Consider the following 17,553-nt stretch of genomic DNA (forward strand, 5'->3'; position numbering starts at 1 on the left):
TGAAAGCAGCCTGTGACATACAATATAGGCATTCCCTTGCAGATGCTTACAGATTGGAGGCCCCTGACCCCTAAGTATGGAAACCACAACCCCCATTCTGAGATTTGTACATAGGCTTCACACTTCTCATTACAAACTCTTGCGTAGATGTGCTCTCCGCCCTGACGTTAAGCATACATGTACAGCATAGCGTTCTAAGTGCAGACTGGCTAGGGAGGAAGTAAACAGTATTTCCTCAGCACAGTGTCTAACACAGGGCTGTGTTTTAGGGCTAGGAGGGATTTTTAGACCCTCAGAAGAGATAAAATGGCTGGTGAAAGTCTAATGCACAGTAAATACATAGCTTATGTACTTTGTGGTTACTTTTCTTAGCACAGTCTCCAACACCAAATAGTTTATTAGTGTCATGATAATGCGTTTCAAAACTAGAAAAATAAAAACTTAAAGTCAGTATATTACCGTTCACACATGGAGTTAATTCTCTGTATGGCAGTACATATTTTCTAAGACAACTTTCTGGCAGGTAAAATGTCTGTGTGTCTATAGCCAGATCTTTGTCCATATAATTCAAGTAACCTTCATGTAAAGAGAAATATTTGCAAGAAAAGGAGTGCAGAACATAAACAGCTAAATTGTGCATTTTCCAGCAGTAGGGTAGTAACTCATGTATCTGATATCAAATCCCATGCACTGTCATTAGTTGGACTGCAGTTTCAGTTCATATTGATTTTACATTTGTCAATTTTGGGGTGCCCAAGCTGCAAAACCAAACAAGGCCTATGTTCAGTAACCTATGTACAAACACAGATCCTCTACAGATTTGCAGAATAGCCATTTTGAACACATGGGTATCTCATCTGTTCTCTCTGTTGCAGGAACATTAGGACATCCAAGTATCTCAATCATGAAAACCATCCTTACTCTGCAAAATACCAGTTCATACAAAAAGTCATTTTCCTTGATTGATCATTAGGCATGCCTGTATGTAGCATTTGTCACTACCAAAGTAAAAATCAAGTATTTCTGTTTTGGTTTAGCATAAATCATCTTTGACCATATAGTCATAAGCCACCAAAGAGTAATATATACTCACATATGCCTGTAATTCAAAGCCTATGTTTTGCTGATTCCAAAAAGCTGCTAGGAAATCTTCCAAACATTTCTTGGTTTAAAAGTAAAAATATCTCATTCTCAGATAAGCACAGTGGGATGTCAAGGGTGAGAATATTTGTCCTGGACATCTAACATGAATCCAACCTTACGTGTGACAACTGTACTTTGGAACCCAGTATAATTCCTTTCTTGCCCTCTTCAGAGTAAGTTCCCTGAGCTTTCTTAAATCACTTCTGGGTGGTTCAAAACCAGTGTGTTTTTGTTGTTGGTTGATAGCTGCTGATGACAAGTGAAAAATCTCAATGACCTTTCCTTTTATACGTTTACTTGCTTACTTACCAAAAAAAAACACCGAAGTCAGAATAGCTTTGACATTTGAAAATTCTGGGATTTGGGAGGGGGAAAGGGAAGCTGTATTTCAAAAGCAGAAAACCAGTTCAGGAAATTCCAGTCAGGTCCACTCCTTGGGCCTGTGAGTCTACTTTAATTAGCACTTTCAATTGGCCACGTTGCTGCTAAGAAGGTACTTCTAGGGAGCAGAAATCTCAAAAATGTTGATAATTTAGGATTTGAGAACCAACCTGGCTTAAATGGAAGAAACTGTTCATTAGATATCAAGAGGTTTTTTACTTTGAAACCTGGTAATATTTGTATCAGCTATTTTGCTTTTACTAGAATGTTTACATTTAAAAGTTTCATCAAATTACACACTTTTTTTCCAATCACAGTTTACTTCATTATAGCAGCTTCATTATAACCTATAACAAAGGTTATAATCTTGACTGGTATTTAAAAGCCTCCCCAATCCTTCCATTGAAAGGTTAATTTGAAATACAGAAAATGGGCCACCTTCTTCTCTCTTGGTAGTTCTGTAATAAAAGGTTGATTGTTCAAGTAGCAGTATTCAATTATTTTGTTTCTGATGCTATCTACATGTAAAAAAATCTGGGTAAGCTCAGATGGTCCCTGCAGGCTTTCCAGTTCCAGCCTTCAGTGTAAGGGTGCAAAACCAGAAAATTAGAGCCTCACAGTTAGCATTAAGAATGTAAAGTGTTATGTTGTCAAGTTAAAAAAGCAAATTTGCTTTTAGGAATACCAGTGACATTGAAAAGCTTCTGGAGTGTTTGCCCCCTGTTTTTAGTGAAAACTTATTCTCTGAATATCTTTGCCAGAGAAAAATGTGCTAACTAAGGAAGTCAAAGTCACCCAGTGTTCAGAGAAGCTGCCCAGAATGTAGCTATCCAGTTCTTGTTGAATTAGTCATGATACTAAACATCTGTAACAGACATTGACAACTTATGATATGTTAATAGGTCTAATATAGTTGAAACAGAAAACAAATGTTTCCCTATCTGTGTTTTTGTTTTACTTTTTCCCCACAGGACCTGGGATTCTCAAACGATAGACGTGCAGATCAAAACCAATGAAGTTTATTGCTCTGATGATGGTTGAAAGAGAAACAACACTGACCTCAGAAGTTCAGGGATCAAAATAAATACTAAAAACTAAATAAATACTACATAATGTTAAAGAGTTTTAGCATTTTGCATTGAAACTGAGACCACTGAATAAGGTACTGGAAACACAGTGAGAATACACATCTAGTGTAAAATAAATCAGCTCTCCAAAGGAAAGTGATGCAAATGACTCAAGATGTTTTGAAATTGGTGTTAGTTTTGCTACTGGCATGAATTTTAACCCCAGATTTACTCAGTTTTACTTACTGATCTTGTAAGTGGGAAACCGGAGACAAGAGTCTTTCAGAGAAGAAACTCCATGCTGTTATAATGGTTCCTCTCAAAGAGCAGCAGGAGCTCTCTGGCACTGGAAGGAAGCTTGGCAGTGCTGAACAATCAGATAAAGCACTTTTCATTTACAGCCAGTTGAAGCAGGTCTCTAAACAGATTGGTGCACAGCTGTGTTCTGTTACTTTAAAATCTCAGCTCTTATTTAAGAGAAAGGGATAAAACAGGAACTCAACCAGCACAGAAATGCTGGTAACTCCACAAAAAATGAAGGTTTTGCTAGGAAGTGTAAAATTCCTCATTCATGATTGAAATGTTGTGTTAAATGGTTTGAGTGTGTGGTTTGCTAATGGTCTTTTTTTTTTTCTCTTAAAGAAAACCTCATATGATCTGTGTATCACATCAAGCAGAGCGGCTGGCATCTCGTTCTGATGACCTGCATTGCAGTTCATGTTTGCAAAACTCTGTCATATTTCTTATGCCATCTTCTATAAAAATGTCACCAGTGCCTATGAGTACAATGAGGCTCCACAAGACACACATTCCAAGAAGACCAAGGAGCCTGTGCTGTGACACACACTGTGAGCAGAAGCACAATCCTGCACAAGAAGCAGTTCCTTTCGGTAATTCACATGCTGCCATCCTCCTTCTCCCTTCCCAGCTGTTTCAACCTGTTGCTGAAAGGTAATACTGCAAAATTTTCCATTGCTAGCCAGCAGGAGAGCAGCAGTAAACAATTCGAGGACAACAGCCACCAGGCATATGGAAAGCACTTCATTTTCACTGAGCTGACACATGCAAATACTTTGCCAATGAGAATTCCTACACACTGAAAAAAACCTACCACTTGTTGTTGAAGCACCGTACTTTCTGTGGAATGGAAGATCACTTTAGCAGCTTTTAAATTACCTGGAAATTATTTATTTATTTTTTAAATGTGACACTTTAGACTGGAAAACTACTAGAAAATATAGGCGAGGGAACTGCTTGAAGCTGTCAAGTGGTGGCCAATAGTGACCTCATACTTTCCATTTCCAGTGACATTCATGGCTTTATAAAAAATCTTTTTCATCACGGAGACAGCTGGTTGTTTGGCAAATGCCAGCTAAATCCTCATTTCCAGCTCTCGGGACTCTGTGGCACCTCCTAAGCCTACTGCTCCCTTCCTGCTGCACTTTATGGTGGTTCCTCTTCCAACACCTTGCCACAGAGGAGCAATGGCAGCCAGTGGGGACAACAACCCACAGCGTGGGCGACAGTCTAGATGGGCAATGATGGCAGGCAGCTGCGCCTGGACCCCAAACCATGCTCACCCATGAGGCTATGGCAAGGTTTCCCTTGGGTGTTTTTCCAGACGAGGTCTGGCTCAGCTTGGCCCCTCAGCTGCACTGGTCCCAAGGCCTCCATGTGTATAAAAGCCGGGAGGTGAGGGGAAGGGGCCTCCCTCAGATAGCCCTTCCCTGGCGCTAGGCAATCCAGGACCAAGATCCTCCACACCGGCCTCGGCGGTCGGTCCGCAGCCCATGAGGTCTCCGCCCTGCTCCCACCGAGGGGCAGCTCCGGACGGGCTGAGCTGGCTCCCGGGCGGGTGGCCTCCCGCCAGGCCCGGCCCTCTCTGCCTGGGGTCGGGTAGAGAGCACAGTGCCCGCAAGGCTCAGGCGAGGGGCTGCTCACGGCGCTGGGGACACACAAAGCGGCGGCGGCGGCAGGCACTTTCCCGCCGCCCGTGAGGAGGCAGCCAGCCTTGCCTCCGCCCCGCAGCCAGGCTCGGCGCTGGCCGGGGGCAGCCCCGCGGCGCCGACCATGGAGCCGCCGGTGTCGCAGCCTCAGGAGCAGCCGCCGCGCCCTCGGTCCCACACGGTCACCACCACCAGCAGCTCCTTCACCGCCAACCTGTCCGCCAGCTCCAGCACCCTTGCCTACGACAGGGAGTTCCTGCGGACGCTTCCCGGGCTCTTTATGGTGACCGAGATCGTGAGTGGCCCCGGGCGGCCGGCGGCCGCAGAGGAGCCGGGGCGGGGGGTGCGCAGAGGGGCAGGTTTTGTCCTCGCTATGGGTTGGAGCTTGGGATGTTTCCCCTCGGTTCATCACCTGATGCGGCTTCTGTGGGTCCGAAGGGAAGAGATGGTGAGGAAACAAGGGCGGCTTTATGGGGGGGGGGGGGGGATACACACAGTGCTCCTGCCTCAAAACTATTGACACATGCAAAAGTAACACAGGGCACATACTGTTTTTTTAGTCTCCCGCAGTGCTTGCGGTGTCATCACCTCTCGTAGTGGAGAAATATGTTTTGGCAGACCAGGAACTGTTGGAGGTTTTTCTTTGACTACATTGTTTTATACGCTTTGTACTTCATAGCGCACAGATAACCATTACTTAAAAGTTCATTAGGTAACTTACCTTCATTCTGTGGGTCAGTAAAAACCATTTCCTTATGTCCTCGGTGATTAGATGTCACTGTGCAGAGCGGATTTCGAACTAACACCTTTTGGTGGTGTTACTTTTGGAGGTACTTTATAATGTGTAAATGAATGTACAGAGGACCAGGCAGTATAGGGTTTGGTCCCTTGTTTTAGTACTGTTCGCACTAACAATACAACCCTAGTTGTAGGAGGGTCTTACTTCTACTTAGAGCATGCCTACTCTTGTTGTGTTAAGCAGTAGATACTCAGCATCTCCCCTGAAAGCCAGTGTTTCTTTCAGGTTTGCTTATCTACACGATTAGTAGTTAAGGAAGTTAAAGGGCTGGTTGCGCCCCCTAATTTTTTGAGTTTCCAGTGTGATTTTGCTTTAGATTCATTTTCAGGGCTTGAAAACATTGTGCTTCACCAGAGCAGCGGAATGACTGTTGATTTTGCTGACTACAAAGTTAAAATAACCATGTGAAGCTTCAGGCTGAAGTACAGTGTAGGACCTAAGGCAGGAACAGTGCCGTGAGAGGGAGGATGCACACTGAGATGCCAGCCACTGTGCAGGACAGTAGTGGTGAGTGTGAAGTCAGAGCCTGCTACAAGGTACCTTGTATGCCAGCATGGTTGGGAATTCTGGCAATATTTAGCAGGTAGGTGATTGTAGGCTCGTTTCAGTTAAGGCACTGTAAGGGTTTTGGTAGATCTGCGAGTAAAAAAGTCTTCATTTATGGACTAAAGGTGCTCGGGGCTTTTCCCAGGCCCTGCTGGGATGTGGTATATTCAGCCAACCTGCTAATATTCCATCAGCTGCAACTACATTGAGCTACATGGCCATAGGGCATAGACACGCTCTTGCTTACTCTTTGTTGGAAGTGGGCTTTTGTTTTTTGTGTTGACAGGTGGTGATACATGTATAGTTTACCTTTCTAAACAGAGTGATGTTGGGGTTTAGGGGGACTTTCTATCAGCCATTCCTGACCCCTGGAATAATTATAAAACTATTCTTCAGGTACCATTTTTGAAAGGTTTGAATCCACTGTTGTTGAGTTGGTTAATATTGACATTTAGAGCAAGCTTTGGTTTAAGTTTCGTAAGCACTTGAGAACATGTTTACCAGCTTCAGAAAGAACTTCAGCACTACCTAACTTCACAGGCTAGTGTAGAGTTGTGTCTTCATTACAGGCTTCCACATATGTATTTTTATTGATCAACAGTGTGAAGATGCGTAGTTTCTGGCCAGCTCCAAGGAGCTAACAGAAGTCTCTAATGTAGATGAACTTATACTGGGTTTTGATGATGTATTTGAGAAAATGGAGAATGGTTTTAATTCTAAGTTGAAAGCAATAAGGCAGGCCCTACAGAAGCAGAGTATTGCTAGATACTGCCTTCGAGGAAATACTTCTGGTTCTTCACCTATTTTAAAGCAGGTAGAACAGCTGTTCTGTGAAATTACAGGGAAAGAAAAATGTATTAGTGAATATCTTGATGTGGAATTAACTGAAATAAAACCTGTTATTAAAATCCAGTGAGTGAGTGATGTATGTGTGTGTGCATATAGATGTTTGGTACTGGTTTTGGGCAAGCCTCTTCCACCAGTTGTGTATGTTCTTTTTATTCTGGGAGAAAATGGGCTTTAAGGGAGAGAGCATTACTAGCTTTACACAGGATCTCCGTTTCAAAATTGGCTGTGCTATTCAGCTGTAATGGATTTTTGTACAGTCAGTTCCTGACTGTTCTGGTCATCCTATATATATAAAAGTTGAGGCCTGTCTGCACAGATTGGCTCTTTGAGTTATTTCTGACCCTCAGTACTGATCCCCCAGCTCAGAGCATGATCTTTCTGCTAAGGATCTGCAAACCTGCAAATAGGACAGACTTGTGTGTGTCTGAAATTCAGCCTCATGAGTTTGGAGCCCAGTGGATCATTTTGTCATAAGAGCATTAAGTTTGCTTCTGCTGCCCCTGTTCTGGAGACACCCACAAGATGGACAGGGAAGAGGGCTGGGTTTAGTTAATACGCTGTTATTGCTATAGCTGCTCATCTGCCAGACCCTGCCCCCCCCCCTCCACCCCCATTAGGATACTATGTTAAAGCTAAGCTAGGGGTGTTAAACAACAGTGCTAAATGTTCTGAGAGTTTGCACTGTGGGGCTGCATAAATATTTGATTATTGTTGCTGTCAGTCAATGACGTGTATGAGCAAGAAGAGCAGTCTGTCACCCCTGGCTCTGAAACTGGAGCTCTCTTCTCTGTATAGGCAAAGGGCAAATCTGTGTTATTCTTCAACCAAAGAGAATGGAAAAGCACATTATTAAATCTTAAAGCCCCTTAAATGAAGGATCTAGATCAGGTTTTGCTCTTACTTCCCTAGTTTGGGTGCTGTGAAGATGAATTAACTGCCACATGGATTTCCACATGTGTTGTGGTTTAATGACAGTAAATTCAGTTTAACTGCTTCTACTAAGAGATTCTTTGCAGTGCTGCAAAACACTGGTCTGTCATTAACTCAGTTTGCCGTTTCCAATTTGTTCAAAATGAGTTACCTTTATAATGACGGGTTTTATGGTGGATCAGGTATTATCTCTTCTTTATATAGCTGCTTTAAGCCAGCATAAATCTAGGATGAGATTGACTGTGCATATTGAGCAGTAATAGAGTGATGTACCCAAACACAGTTCAGTTTAATTTTGCAATGCATTTGGCGTTGCATTGCACACATCAAGTATGAATGAACCAGAAACGCAGCCTGAAGTGTAGGCTGAATTACCTGGTGCTGCCAGATTTCCTTTGCCTTCTACGTCTGCCTCTGTGACAAGAGAGCGTACAAGGTTTCCTGTCACTCACTGGAGAAGAACTGGGGTTAGTTTATTTCAGTGCAAAGAGGAAAATAGAAAATGCCACTGGGTTTCTGAGAGAGCCATTTGGGAACTGGCTTATCAAAAATACTTATTACTGAAGTAATGATGCTTGCTGAACAGGGCAGGGAATTCTGGCTCTGGAGAATTGGTTTCACTGGCTTTAGCTGGCCAGTGACTACTGACAGTGAATTTATCTGCATCTGACTTCTCTGAATGCCTTATCTATTCATGGAATGTGGATACAAATCTTTGTAAGGCACACTGAGATCTGTTCGTGAAAACTACTATATAAGACATAAGCAGTGTTACATAAAGTCTTCAATTTGGATGTCCATCACCTGGGTTGACACTTCAGTAAAAATACGTCCTATAGAAGATAGTTGATACTAATTTCTATAGTGTAACAGCCAGCCCCCAGAAGGATTTGTAGTTTGAAAAGAAGAGAATACAGCCATTTCCAGAGACTTCTTTTGAGTGTTTCTTTTCTGTACAGTGATGGCCCAGAAAGGCTATATATTTGTCTTCCTGGGTATTTTATGGCCAAGATAAATGATGGTTAGTGATACTTCCTCAGACCTCTAAATCAGCTTCTCAAGTCAAACATTATGGATCACTTTGGAGATGTAGAGAGTTTTGTGGTTGCTATGGTTGTAGTTATAAAAATATTTACTTTCTACCATGATGACACCAATTACTTCAGATTGTTGCTTCACACTGGTGTATTGCTAGATGCAGTCTTTTAAAACTTGCCCTCGTAATTTTAAGGCTTGTGTCCTTAACAAAGCAAATACTCCATAGCTTGGAAAGGTTTGGAAGGTTGTTATGCTAACTGCTGCAAGTGAGATCTTGTAAATTATAGTAAATTGTAATTACAGTTGCATTTCTTTATTCTTTCAGTGAAATGCTTAGAATAAGATATGTACTTGAAATAGAAACCTGACTGGAGGGACTTTACATTATTAGCACCACATAAAATTACGGTTCAAATTTACATTTCTGGACAAGGAAAGTAATTTTGATCACTGTTTCATTATTATTCATATGTAAGATTTCTGAAGGGTTAATTCAGAAAAGAAATCTTACTGAATTTGTTTATTCTTCTAGTAATGTGGTGAGCCTCTGAATATTAAATAGACATTGAAAGGTATGTCAGATTTAAGATATTGAGATTACCAATCCAGAACAACTGGGTATGTCCAAATGTTTATTCAGTAGGCTTTCCCCTTTTTTTTTCCTCTGAGATGCACCAAAATAATCTACAAATATTCAAATTTTGTATTAAGTTATCAATAAAAATAATAAATGTTAACAAAAACAGAAATAATGGAATGGGACATGTACTATGGAAAAGCCGAAAGTTTTACTTTGTTTTTTAAAGCTCTTCTTGTATTTAGCTTTTTCTTTCAGTTTTATGCCCTCTCTGACTGCAGTTCACAGTTTTGTATATAGATTCCATGCTTCTCCTGCACCCCCAGTTGTTGGAATAGCCCTGAGGCTTACAGAAGGAGTTTCATAAAGCCCTTTTCCTCACCTGAGTAACAGCAAGACTTTCTCTTCTCTCAGGAATAGCAGAGATTTTTTTTTTCTGTTTTGTTTTTTTTCTTTAATGCAATTTTTACTCTAGTCATAGCATCCCTGCTTGCATGAAGCTGATAAAACTTGAGGCACTTTCTGACATGCTGAATGAGTGTTTTACCTAGAGGAGATGTACATATGCATGGACTTAATACACTTCGTTTTACTGAGTGAAAATACGTTATCCTGCACTAGTCAGTCACTCCATCCAGTAGCTTCATTTTCCTGTGCATGAATAAAACCTCCATACAATATAAAGTCTAAGCTCTCTCTTTTGCTCCTGATGAGACAAAACTCCCACTGAAGTCAGGTTTCAGTTCTCCCTTTTTTAGGTGCTCTGTTGTTCCAATGCTAACCCTTAGTTTAGCTGTCCTTAGTGTAGGAAATACACACATCTACACGATTTCTGTCTTCCTCTAGGAAGTTGTTTAAAATTCTCATATAGTTATTTAAAGTTCTGTTTCCTTAAAGGCTTTTGGTTTCCTGGACAAGATCAGGATGTTTCCTTGGGAAGAGAGGATTGTCTGGGGGACACAAGAAGACAGAAGCTTTGGAAAGTGCTGTCTGGAATGAGCTCCAAGCACAGATAGAAACAGTATTAGCACTGATAGGGCAAGAGGGTGAAAATGCCACTTGGACTGAATGCAGGTATTTTACAAAAGGTCAGATATGCAAAATATTATCAATAACTCAAGGTTAAGGTAGAATATGTATGAAATGTCATTATCTCTTCACAAGAAGAATGCTTTAAAGAGATACTTAAACATCAGCTTTGTTCTTGGATGGATAGTGAATAGGATTCCTTTTCCTTCATCCCTCCCAAACCCTAGAAAACAATTTCTTTCTTTCTTTTGTACCTACAAAAATGTTGTACTTACAAAGCTAATTTTAAAGATTCTTGGGGGGGCTAAAGCAGCCTGAGTCTGTATGTTGGTGAAACATTCAGTCCTCCCATTATTTCTAATGGAATAGGCACAGCTTCCTAGGAGCTTTGCATGATGCTGTGCTTGGGTGTGTGACTCATGAGGATGAGTGCTGAAGCTAAAACCATCAGGATCTAACGACAAAGGTAGATAATATAGTTAGAAGGAGACTGGGATTGCATCCCTGAAAACTGCCTTTTTCAGCTATGCCAGCTGGTCCAGTAAAAATCATGTGGAAGATTTTTTATTTTGTTTCCCCAGAAGTCCTATATCCCTGGGTAGTTGCACTATGGGAACTGAGTTGCTTGAGAAGACAAGCGGTATTGTCAAATACAGTAAGTGATGGAGATAATTGATGCTACCTTTTGTCCTAGAAAGGATATAAATCTTGGACTTGTCTCTGCCCCTTTTCTTTGTGATTGTTAGTTTGCTGGTTTGTTGTTTTTTTTTCCTACCCTTGTGTTATATTCTATTTTCCTCTTTCTGCATGGGATTCCTGCCTTCTCCTTGGACTGAATTATTACACAATGTTAAGACTTCAAATTAGAGGATCTTAAAATAGTCTATGCCTATCTAAAAAACATTTTCCATGCCATGTATGATGAAGAGGTGTATTTGCTGGCCAAGTAATAAAAATGCAAGCAGGGAAAGAATGCAAACAAGAAGGGGTAATTGAGTGTGATTCACACAGCACTCTTGCACAAATGGTCACCAGGCTTCTGACTCCTGGTCTTAAGCATTAACAAAGTGCTGCTTCCACAGCAAGAGCAGATGCCTTTCATTTCCTGGCCTAGGGTTCTGGGAGCAGTTCAGTGTACCTGGGGAACTTGCGAATGTGTCTGCTCTGTGCCATGTTCTGCACTGACTGCATAACAGCAAAAGACAGGGTTGGAGCAGCAGTGGCTCAAGGATGAGTCTTAAAAATGGAATTCTTAAAACTACAGAGAAAGAAATTCTGTTGGGGATTCTGAACCCTTCTGAGTGGGAAGTGTAGAGGGAATTATGGTGTGTTGCTGTTGTTTGATGAGTGTCTTCTCATTCAGCCTGCTGTTCTTTCCTGTTCTCTCCTGGGAATAACAAGTGTCATATATTGTGTTTCTTAATGATCCTGTTCTTATATTTTTAGCTTTGTTTTCCTTTTGGATAAAGTACATATTTTAACAGTGTGGTATTTCTGCACTTGCTCCAATTCCATAAGAGCAGCAGAAAGTGTGTCTTGCAGAGAGGGCCAAGCCCTCTGTCGTGGTTTAAACCCAGTCAGGTAACTCGTTCACTCACACACACACACACACACACACACACACACACACCCCTTCTTTCCCTCCCCCTACTCCCGGAGGGACGGAGAGGAGAATCGAAAAGAATGCAACTCCCACGGGTTGAGATAAGAACAGTTTAGTAACTAAGGTATAACACAAATCACTACTGCTACCACCAATAATAACAATGATAAAGGAAATAACAAGGGAAGAGAATACATCATCTCACCACCAGCCGACCGATAACTTGCCCCCCCAGCCCAACCAGGCTCCGACCGATACCTCCTCCAACCCTGCAGTCCCCCAGCCCTTCTGGCTAACTCCCAGTTACATCCTGGGCATGACGTGCTGTGGTATGGAATACCTCTTTGGTCAGTTTGGGTCAGGTGTCCTGTCTCTGCTTCCTCCTGGCTTCCCCTCCTCCCTGGCAGAGCATAAGGCTCACAAAGTCCTTGGCCAAACCAAAACATCGCTATCAGTTCTGTTCCCAGGCTGAAAGTCAAAACACTGCACTGCACCAGCTACCAAGAAGGAGAAACATGACTGCTACTGCTGAACCCAGGACACCCTCTTTTCTAGGGTCAAATAAATAGCAAACAGACTTTAGTATCCATCAGACTTTGGCAAAGAAGTTCTGTTCATGTGGCTAGAGCCAGTTCCTGTGGAAGCTGCTGGCACCGATGCACCTATCTCTAAAAGGAGCAGCTCAGGTGTAAGACTGGTAAAACTTGAGTAAAGAAGGCACTGAGGAAAGAATCAAGTCACCACTTTTAGTGGCAGCTGGGTCTGGTCCAAGAAACGTTTGGTGTTAAGCTTATGTTAGTGAACTGTAAAAGGCTGGGTCTTGGTTCAGTATTCATTAATAATGGATCCAGGCTTTGATAGAACTTTGCTACGCAGACTTGGATCAGTCCTGGTTCAGGACTGCATTTTTGCCAATAGAACACAATATTGGGTGTTTACACTGCTCCTTTTTGCAAGGTATGGGTGTGCAGATGATGTTGATGCGACCACAAATTTGCTGAGACAAAAATCTTCAAAGCAAAAATAAACCAGTTTCAAAAAATTTGCATTATTACAGTGATGCTGTCCCAGGAGTTTGTTCTGGGCAGCCACAATGTTTCTGGTCTGTTATGAGATGCTCTAAAATCAGATTTTGTAGGACTGAGTATGCATGGTAATAATCAGCAAGATGTTGTCAGTCTTTGGATGCATCATAATCTAGTTACAAAAACTAAATACATTGAAAAATCCTAGGTAGGACTGGAAAGAGGCCATGTGGGGAAAGCAGCCTCTCTGATACTACTTTGGTAATTGTTGCTTGTGTTTAGTTGATGGCCTGATGTGACAGCTACAAGGGTCAGGAACCTTTGCCTCAAACAGACTGGTTCATATTATGAGCTTTAAATGTGACTGCTATGCCCACGTCTGTTTTTAAATAATTTGAAGGTGCCACTGTTTTACATAGAATCCATTTATTTAGCCTGAGTTATGCAGCCACTAGCCGGCTTCCTTTCCTTCCCCTCCCTTTGTATGTGTGTATAGTGATTATATGAAAGTCTCTTTAATATGTATTTTAGCATCTGCCCTCTTTATTCAACAGTAGTGCTATTACCAAGTCTGAGGCTCCTGCAGTAGGTAACAGCTGAAGGTGCTTTTGAGAAACTGTAGGCGAAACTTTAAAATGCAGATCCAGAGAGTGCTGCAGGCAGGAATTATTGAGGGCAGCGGAGCAGGGAAAAAAAAAAAAAAAGAAAAAAGCCTCCAATGTAAGGAAAACCTCTGTAATGTGTCTGTCTTTAAAATGATACTTCAACTGATAATATCAGGCTTTGTTGTCTCCAAGTGGAGACAGCCTCTCTAGGGCAGACTGACAAGGATCAGGGGAGGGGAGGGTGAACCAGTGGTTAGATGCCTGCTACTACTCCTGTAGGTTGGAAAGCATAAACAAACGCACAGTTGCCCTCTACAGGCGCAGAGCATAACTGTGATACATGCTGGGGAGGGTGGTGCTTTTATTCAATTCTTAGAAGGGAAGAAAACCACCCCAAAATAATGGCATCTACATTGATTTCCAAGTGCAGCGCCTTACACGTGCATCGAAGCAATCCCAGGCACAGCTACATGTTGGGCAGAGAAGAAGTTCAGAGCAGCCCTGCAGAGAAGGACCTTGGGGGTTTTGGTCAATGAGAAACTTAACGTGAGCCAGCAGTGTGCGCTTGCAGCCCAGAAAGCCAACTGTATCCTGGGCTGCATCAAAAGGAGCGTGACCAGCAGGTCGAAGGAGGTGATCCTGCCCCTCTACTCTGCTCTTGTGAGACCTCACTTGGAGTATTGTGTACAGTTCTGGTGTCCGCAACATAAAAAGGACATGGAAGAAACTGTTGGAACAAGTCCAGAGAAGGGCCATGAGGATGATCAGGGGACTGGAGCACCTCCCATACAAAGATAGGCTGAGAAAGCTGGGGCTGTTCAGCCTGGAGAAGAGAAGGCTGCATGGAGACCTCATAGCAGCCTTCCAGCATCTGAAGGGGGCCTGTAAGGATGCTGGGGAGGAATTCTTCATTAGGAACTGTAGTGACAGGACAAGAGGTAACAGGTTAAAACTTAAACAGGGGAAGTTTAGATTGGATATAAGGAGGAAGTTCTTTACTGTAAGGGTGGTGAGGCACAGGAACGGGTTCCCTAAGGAAGCTGTGAATGCTCCATCCCTGGCGGTGTTCAAGGCCAGGTTGGACGGAGTCTTGGATGACATGGTTTAGTGTGAGGTGTCCCTACCCATGGCAGGTGGGTTGGAACTAGATGATCTTGAGGTTCTTTCCAACCCTAGCTATTCTATGGTTTGGGTTTAGTTTAATTTCTAAACCATGCGGTACCCTGCTGCCAGTAACATCATGTTTCAAAGAGTTCGTGTGTGTAGCAGGCACAGATGAGACCATTAAAAAAATAGTATAGTTGAAGGCCTTGGCCATTAAAAAGTGCTAGAATTGATGCTCACCCTGGCAGTGCTGGTTTCATACTAGATTGTGTGCGGACACTGGAAGCCAGTCAAAACTTGCATGGTCATGTTATTTTTGTGAAGAAACTTCTGTCATAGTCATTGCACAGGAGAGTTTCTCTGGGACTAACCAGGATCCCGTACATACAGCATACAGGGAGGAAAGCATGTGAGTAAGGAAAGGGATTATTGAAAAAGAAAAGATGGTCTCCTGGCTAATTGCTTCCTTGGAAAATTTGATTTTTATCTTATGCTTGCACCAGTGTTCCCATGGGATGCTAGATAAAGGCAAGTAAGCTTCAGTGTGCTTGCTTTTGTCCTTGTTTTCTGGATCCCTAACTTTGAGTCTGAGGTGCAAAAGAAATAGCAGTTGTGGCTGTAGTCAGTAGGAGCTAAGTTCTGAAGAGGCAAAATGCAGTGCCATATTGAGTGCTATGGAGGGAGGAAAGTTTTCTAGTGAAATCTGGCAAGAAGTACTCTTGACCTTAATTTTAGTGCACTGGCTGTAAAGTCGGAATACCATACTTGTTTATCTCAGAAATGCGTTTAATAGTCTACTAATGACCTGCAAGATAATTCAGGTAACAAAGTACTTTTAAAGCGTCCAAGCAGATAAAAGACTCTGAATTGCTGGCAGGGAGCAAGTCTGCATGCCACGCAATTAAACAAAGAGAAAGCAAAACAGTGGAAGGCATTAGTTCTGAAGAAGGCTCTCCCTTCTGTTGCTGCATGCAGGTGTTGTAGAGAATGGGAAAGTCTGCGGTCATGTAATTACAGGTTATAATGTATACATAACTAATGAAGAATCAAGATGTGTGAAGTACTTAATTTCCAGTGGTGTTGCATACTTAACTGAAAGGATTTCAACACATATTTATGCCTGTTTCTCGCTTGTCCACTCTTCTGCCTCTTTGTCCCAATCTTCCAAGTTGTGGATTTGTTTTGTTGGATGTTTTTTTTTTGTCATGGGGGGGGGGGTGTCCATTCATTCAAGCCTTCTTGCTCAGGGCAACTTGCGGAGATCTGCTTTGCATGGTATTTATCCAGTCTGCTGTTCTTCAGATTTGACACGGATAGTCAACATAGAAAGATGCAGAACCTACTATAATAATTTGGCATAATGGGCTCTTCGGATAGGAGGTGTGAGGCAACTGAAAGAACAGGCTCTTCTCAATATGAGGCCTTCATCTTTAATGGTTTCATAAAGCTGTAGGTGGACAAAACTATGAAAAATACTGTAGTATTTTAGAACAGTATTAGAAATACTGATACAGTGATTTAGGCGGTTATTGGGGAATATTGTGTTTGGTTCTTGCATTGTGGAATGTGCTGCTTTTCTTTAAATAAACAAATGCTTTTGGCAGAGCCATAGGCATAGAGCAGGTTGGACAGGCTTGGATTTTGTCAGACCTACCACAATCTTGTGATAACCTCAATGAAGGATTTTTAGAAAAAGGCTGTAAAGTTCTTCAGTGTAAGAAATTTGAGATGCATGGAAAAGCAGGATCTCTGTTGGGATTTATTATTGATATTTGAAAACCTTGCTGTATGCATAAGCCACACTCATTGGACTGTGCAATACAGTTAGAGCAGTTATTTACTACTGTGGATTGCCAGTTGACCTCCAAGATGAAAATATTTCTCCTTCCCTGTGCTGTTACTAACATGTAGCACAGTACAAATGAATACATTATTAGTGCACTTTTTTCTTCCCCTAATGCAAAGGAATGAGTCTGGATAATCAAAAGTAAAATGAAATTAGTACTGAACAGAAAAACCATTGTCATTGGGAAACTACTATGTCTAGTTTTGGAAAACCACAATTCTTATTTTACTCTCTTGAATAGATTCTTACATTGATGGGACTTTCCTCTTACACACTGCCTTGTAAAGTTAAGTAATGATCTACTTGAAGAGATGACTTCTCTATGGTGTTTTCTGTTTGAATTGTGACTTCCATCTGAGGATGTACAAAACCAGTCTTGGACATATGACTCAGGCCTATAGAACTATAATTGAATGAGACTTAGCAAGAGTGGAATAATGATAAACAACTTCTTATGTTACTGATTACACCTTCATTGTTCAATTCTGTACATCCAAAGAATTTTCCCTGTTTATTTTCTCAGCAAAGGGTACAAAGGGTAGGAATCTTAGCCAGGAGAGTAAGGTTTCCACACATGTTGTTCAAACTTGGGATTTCTTTCTAGACATTGTCAATTATGAGACATGACCAGACACTTATATAAAGAACTTGACATTCTCTTTATGCAGTAACTGAGAACTATCTAGCAAATGTTTGCCTGAAGTAAGTCAAGATAATGTATTAAAGGTGAGATGGAGTCTCTTAGTGTTTTACCAGCCCAAGTTAAAATTAAACTGAGTACACACCAATAAGAGAGATGTAATTCTCTAAGCTTGGTTACATCTGTTTTTTCATTTTCTTATTAAGCTGGACAGTGTAATGCTAGCCTCAGGAAAAAAAAAAAAACAAACCACCAAAAAATAAAACCACCCAAAGCAACCCTCCTCAAACTATGCTGAAGTATTTTTCACTTACAGACCTGAGCTTTATTTCAAAATGCCTTTTCAGTTTAGGTCTCAGTTAGAAAACATGGTAAAGAAGTGCATTTTAGAAGAACACTTAATTTTGACTTGCGGTCATTTCTGT

At 41.7% G+C, this 17,553-nt stretch overlaps 1 protein-coding gene across 2 annotated transcripts in view; it reads left to right on the forward strand.

The window, feature by feature from the left end:
• The first annotated feature begins 4,514 nt into the window (after window positions 1–4,514).
• The window catches only part of CMTM8 (CKLF like MARVEL transmembrane domain containing 8), a 47,044-nt gene continuing 34,005 nt past the window's right edge, over window positions 4,515–17,553 (forward strand). The window contains exon 1 of one of the 2 annotated variants that reach the window (XM_062603571.1): window positions 4,515–4,832. In XM_062603571.1, coding sequence (XP_062459555.1) covers window positions 4,662–4,832 — 171 coding nt within the window. In that variant the 5' untranslated portion in view covers window positions 4,515–4,661. The remainder of the gene's footprint in view (window positions 4,833–17,553) is intronic. The other variant, XM_062603570.1, reaches the window with a different exon arrangement.

This window comes from Pezoporus occidentalis, unplaced genomic scaffold, assembly GCF_034315485.1.
Source record: "Pezoporus occidentalis ecotype Australia unplaced genomic scaffold, CSIRO_AGI_Poc_V1 ctg80, whole genome shotgun sequence".
Taxonomy (NCBI): Eukaryota; Metazoa; Chordata; class Aves; order Psittaciformes; family Psittacidae; genus Pezoporus; species Pezoporus occidentalis.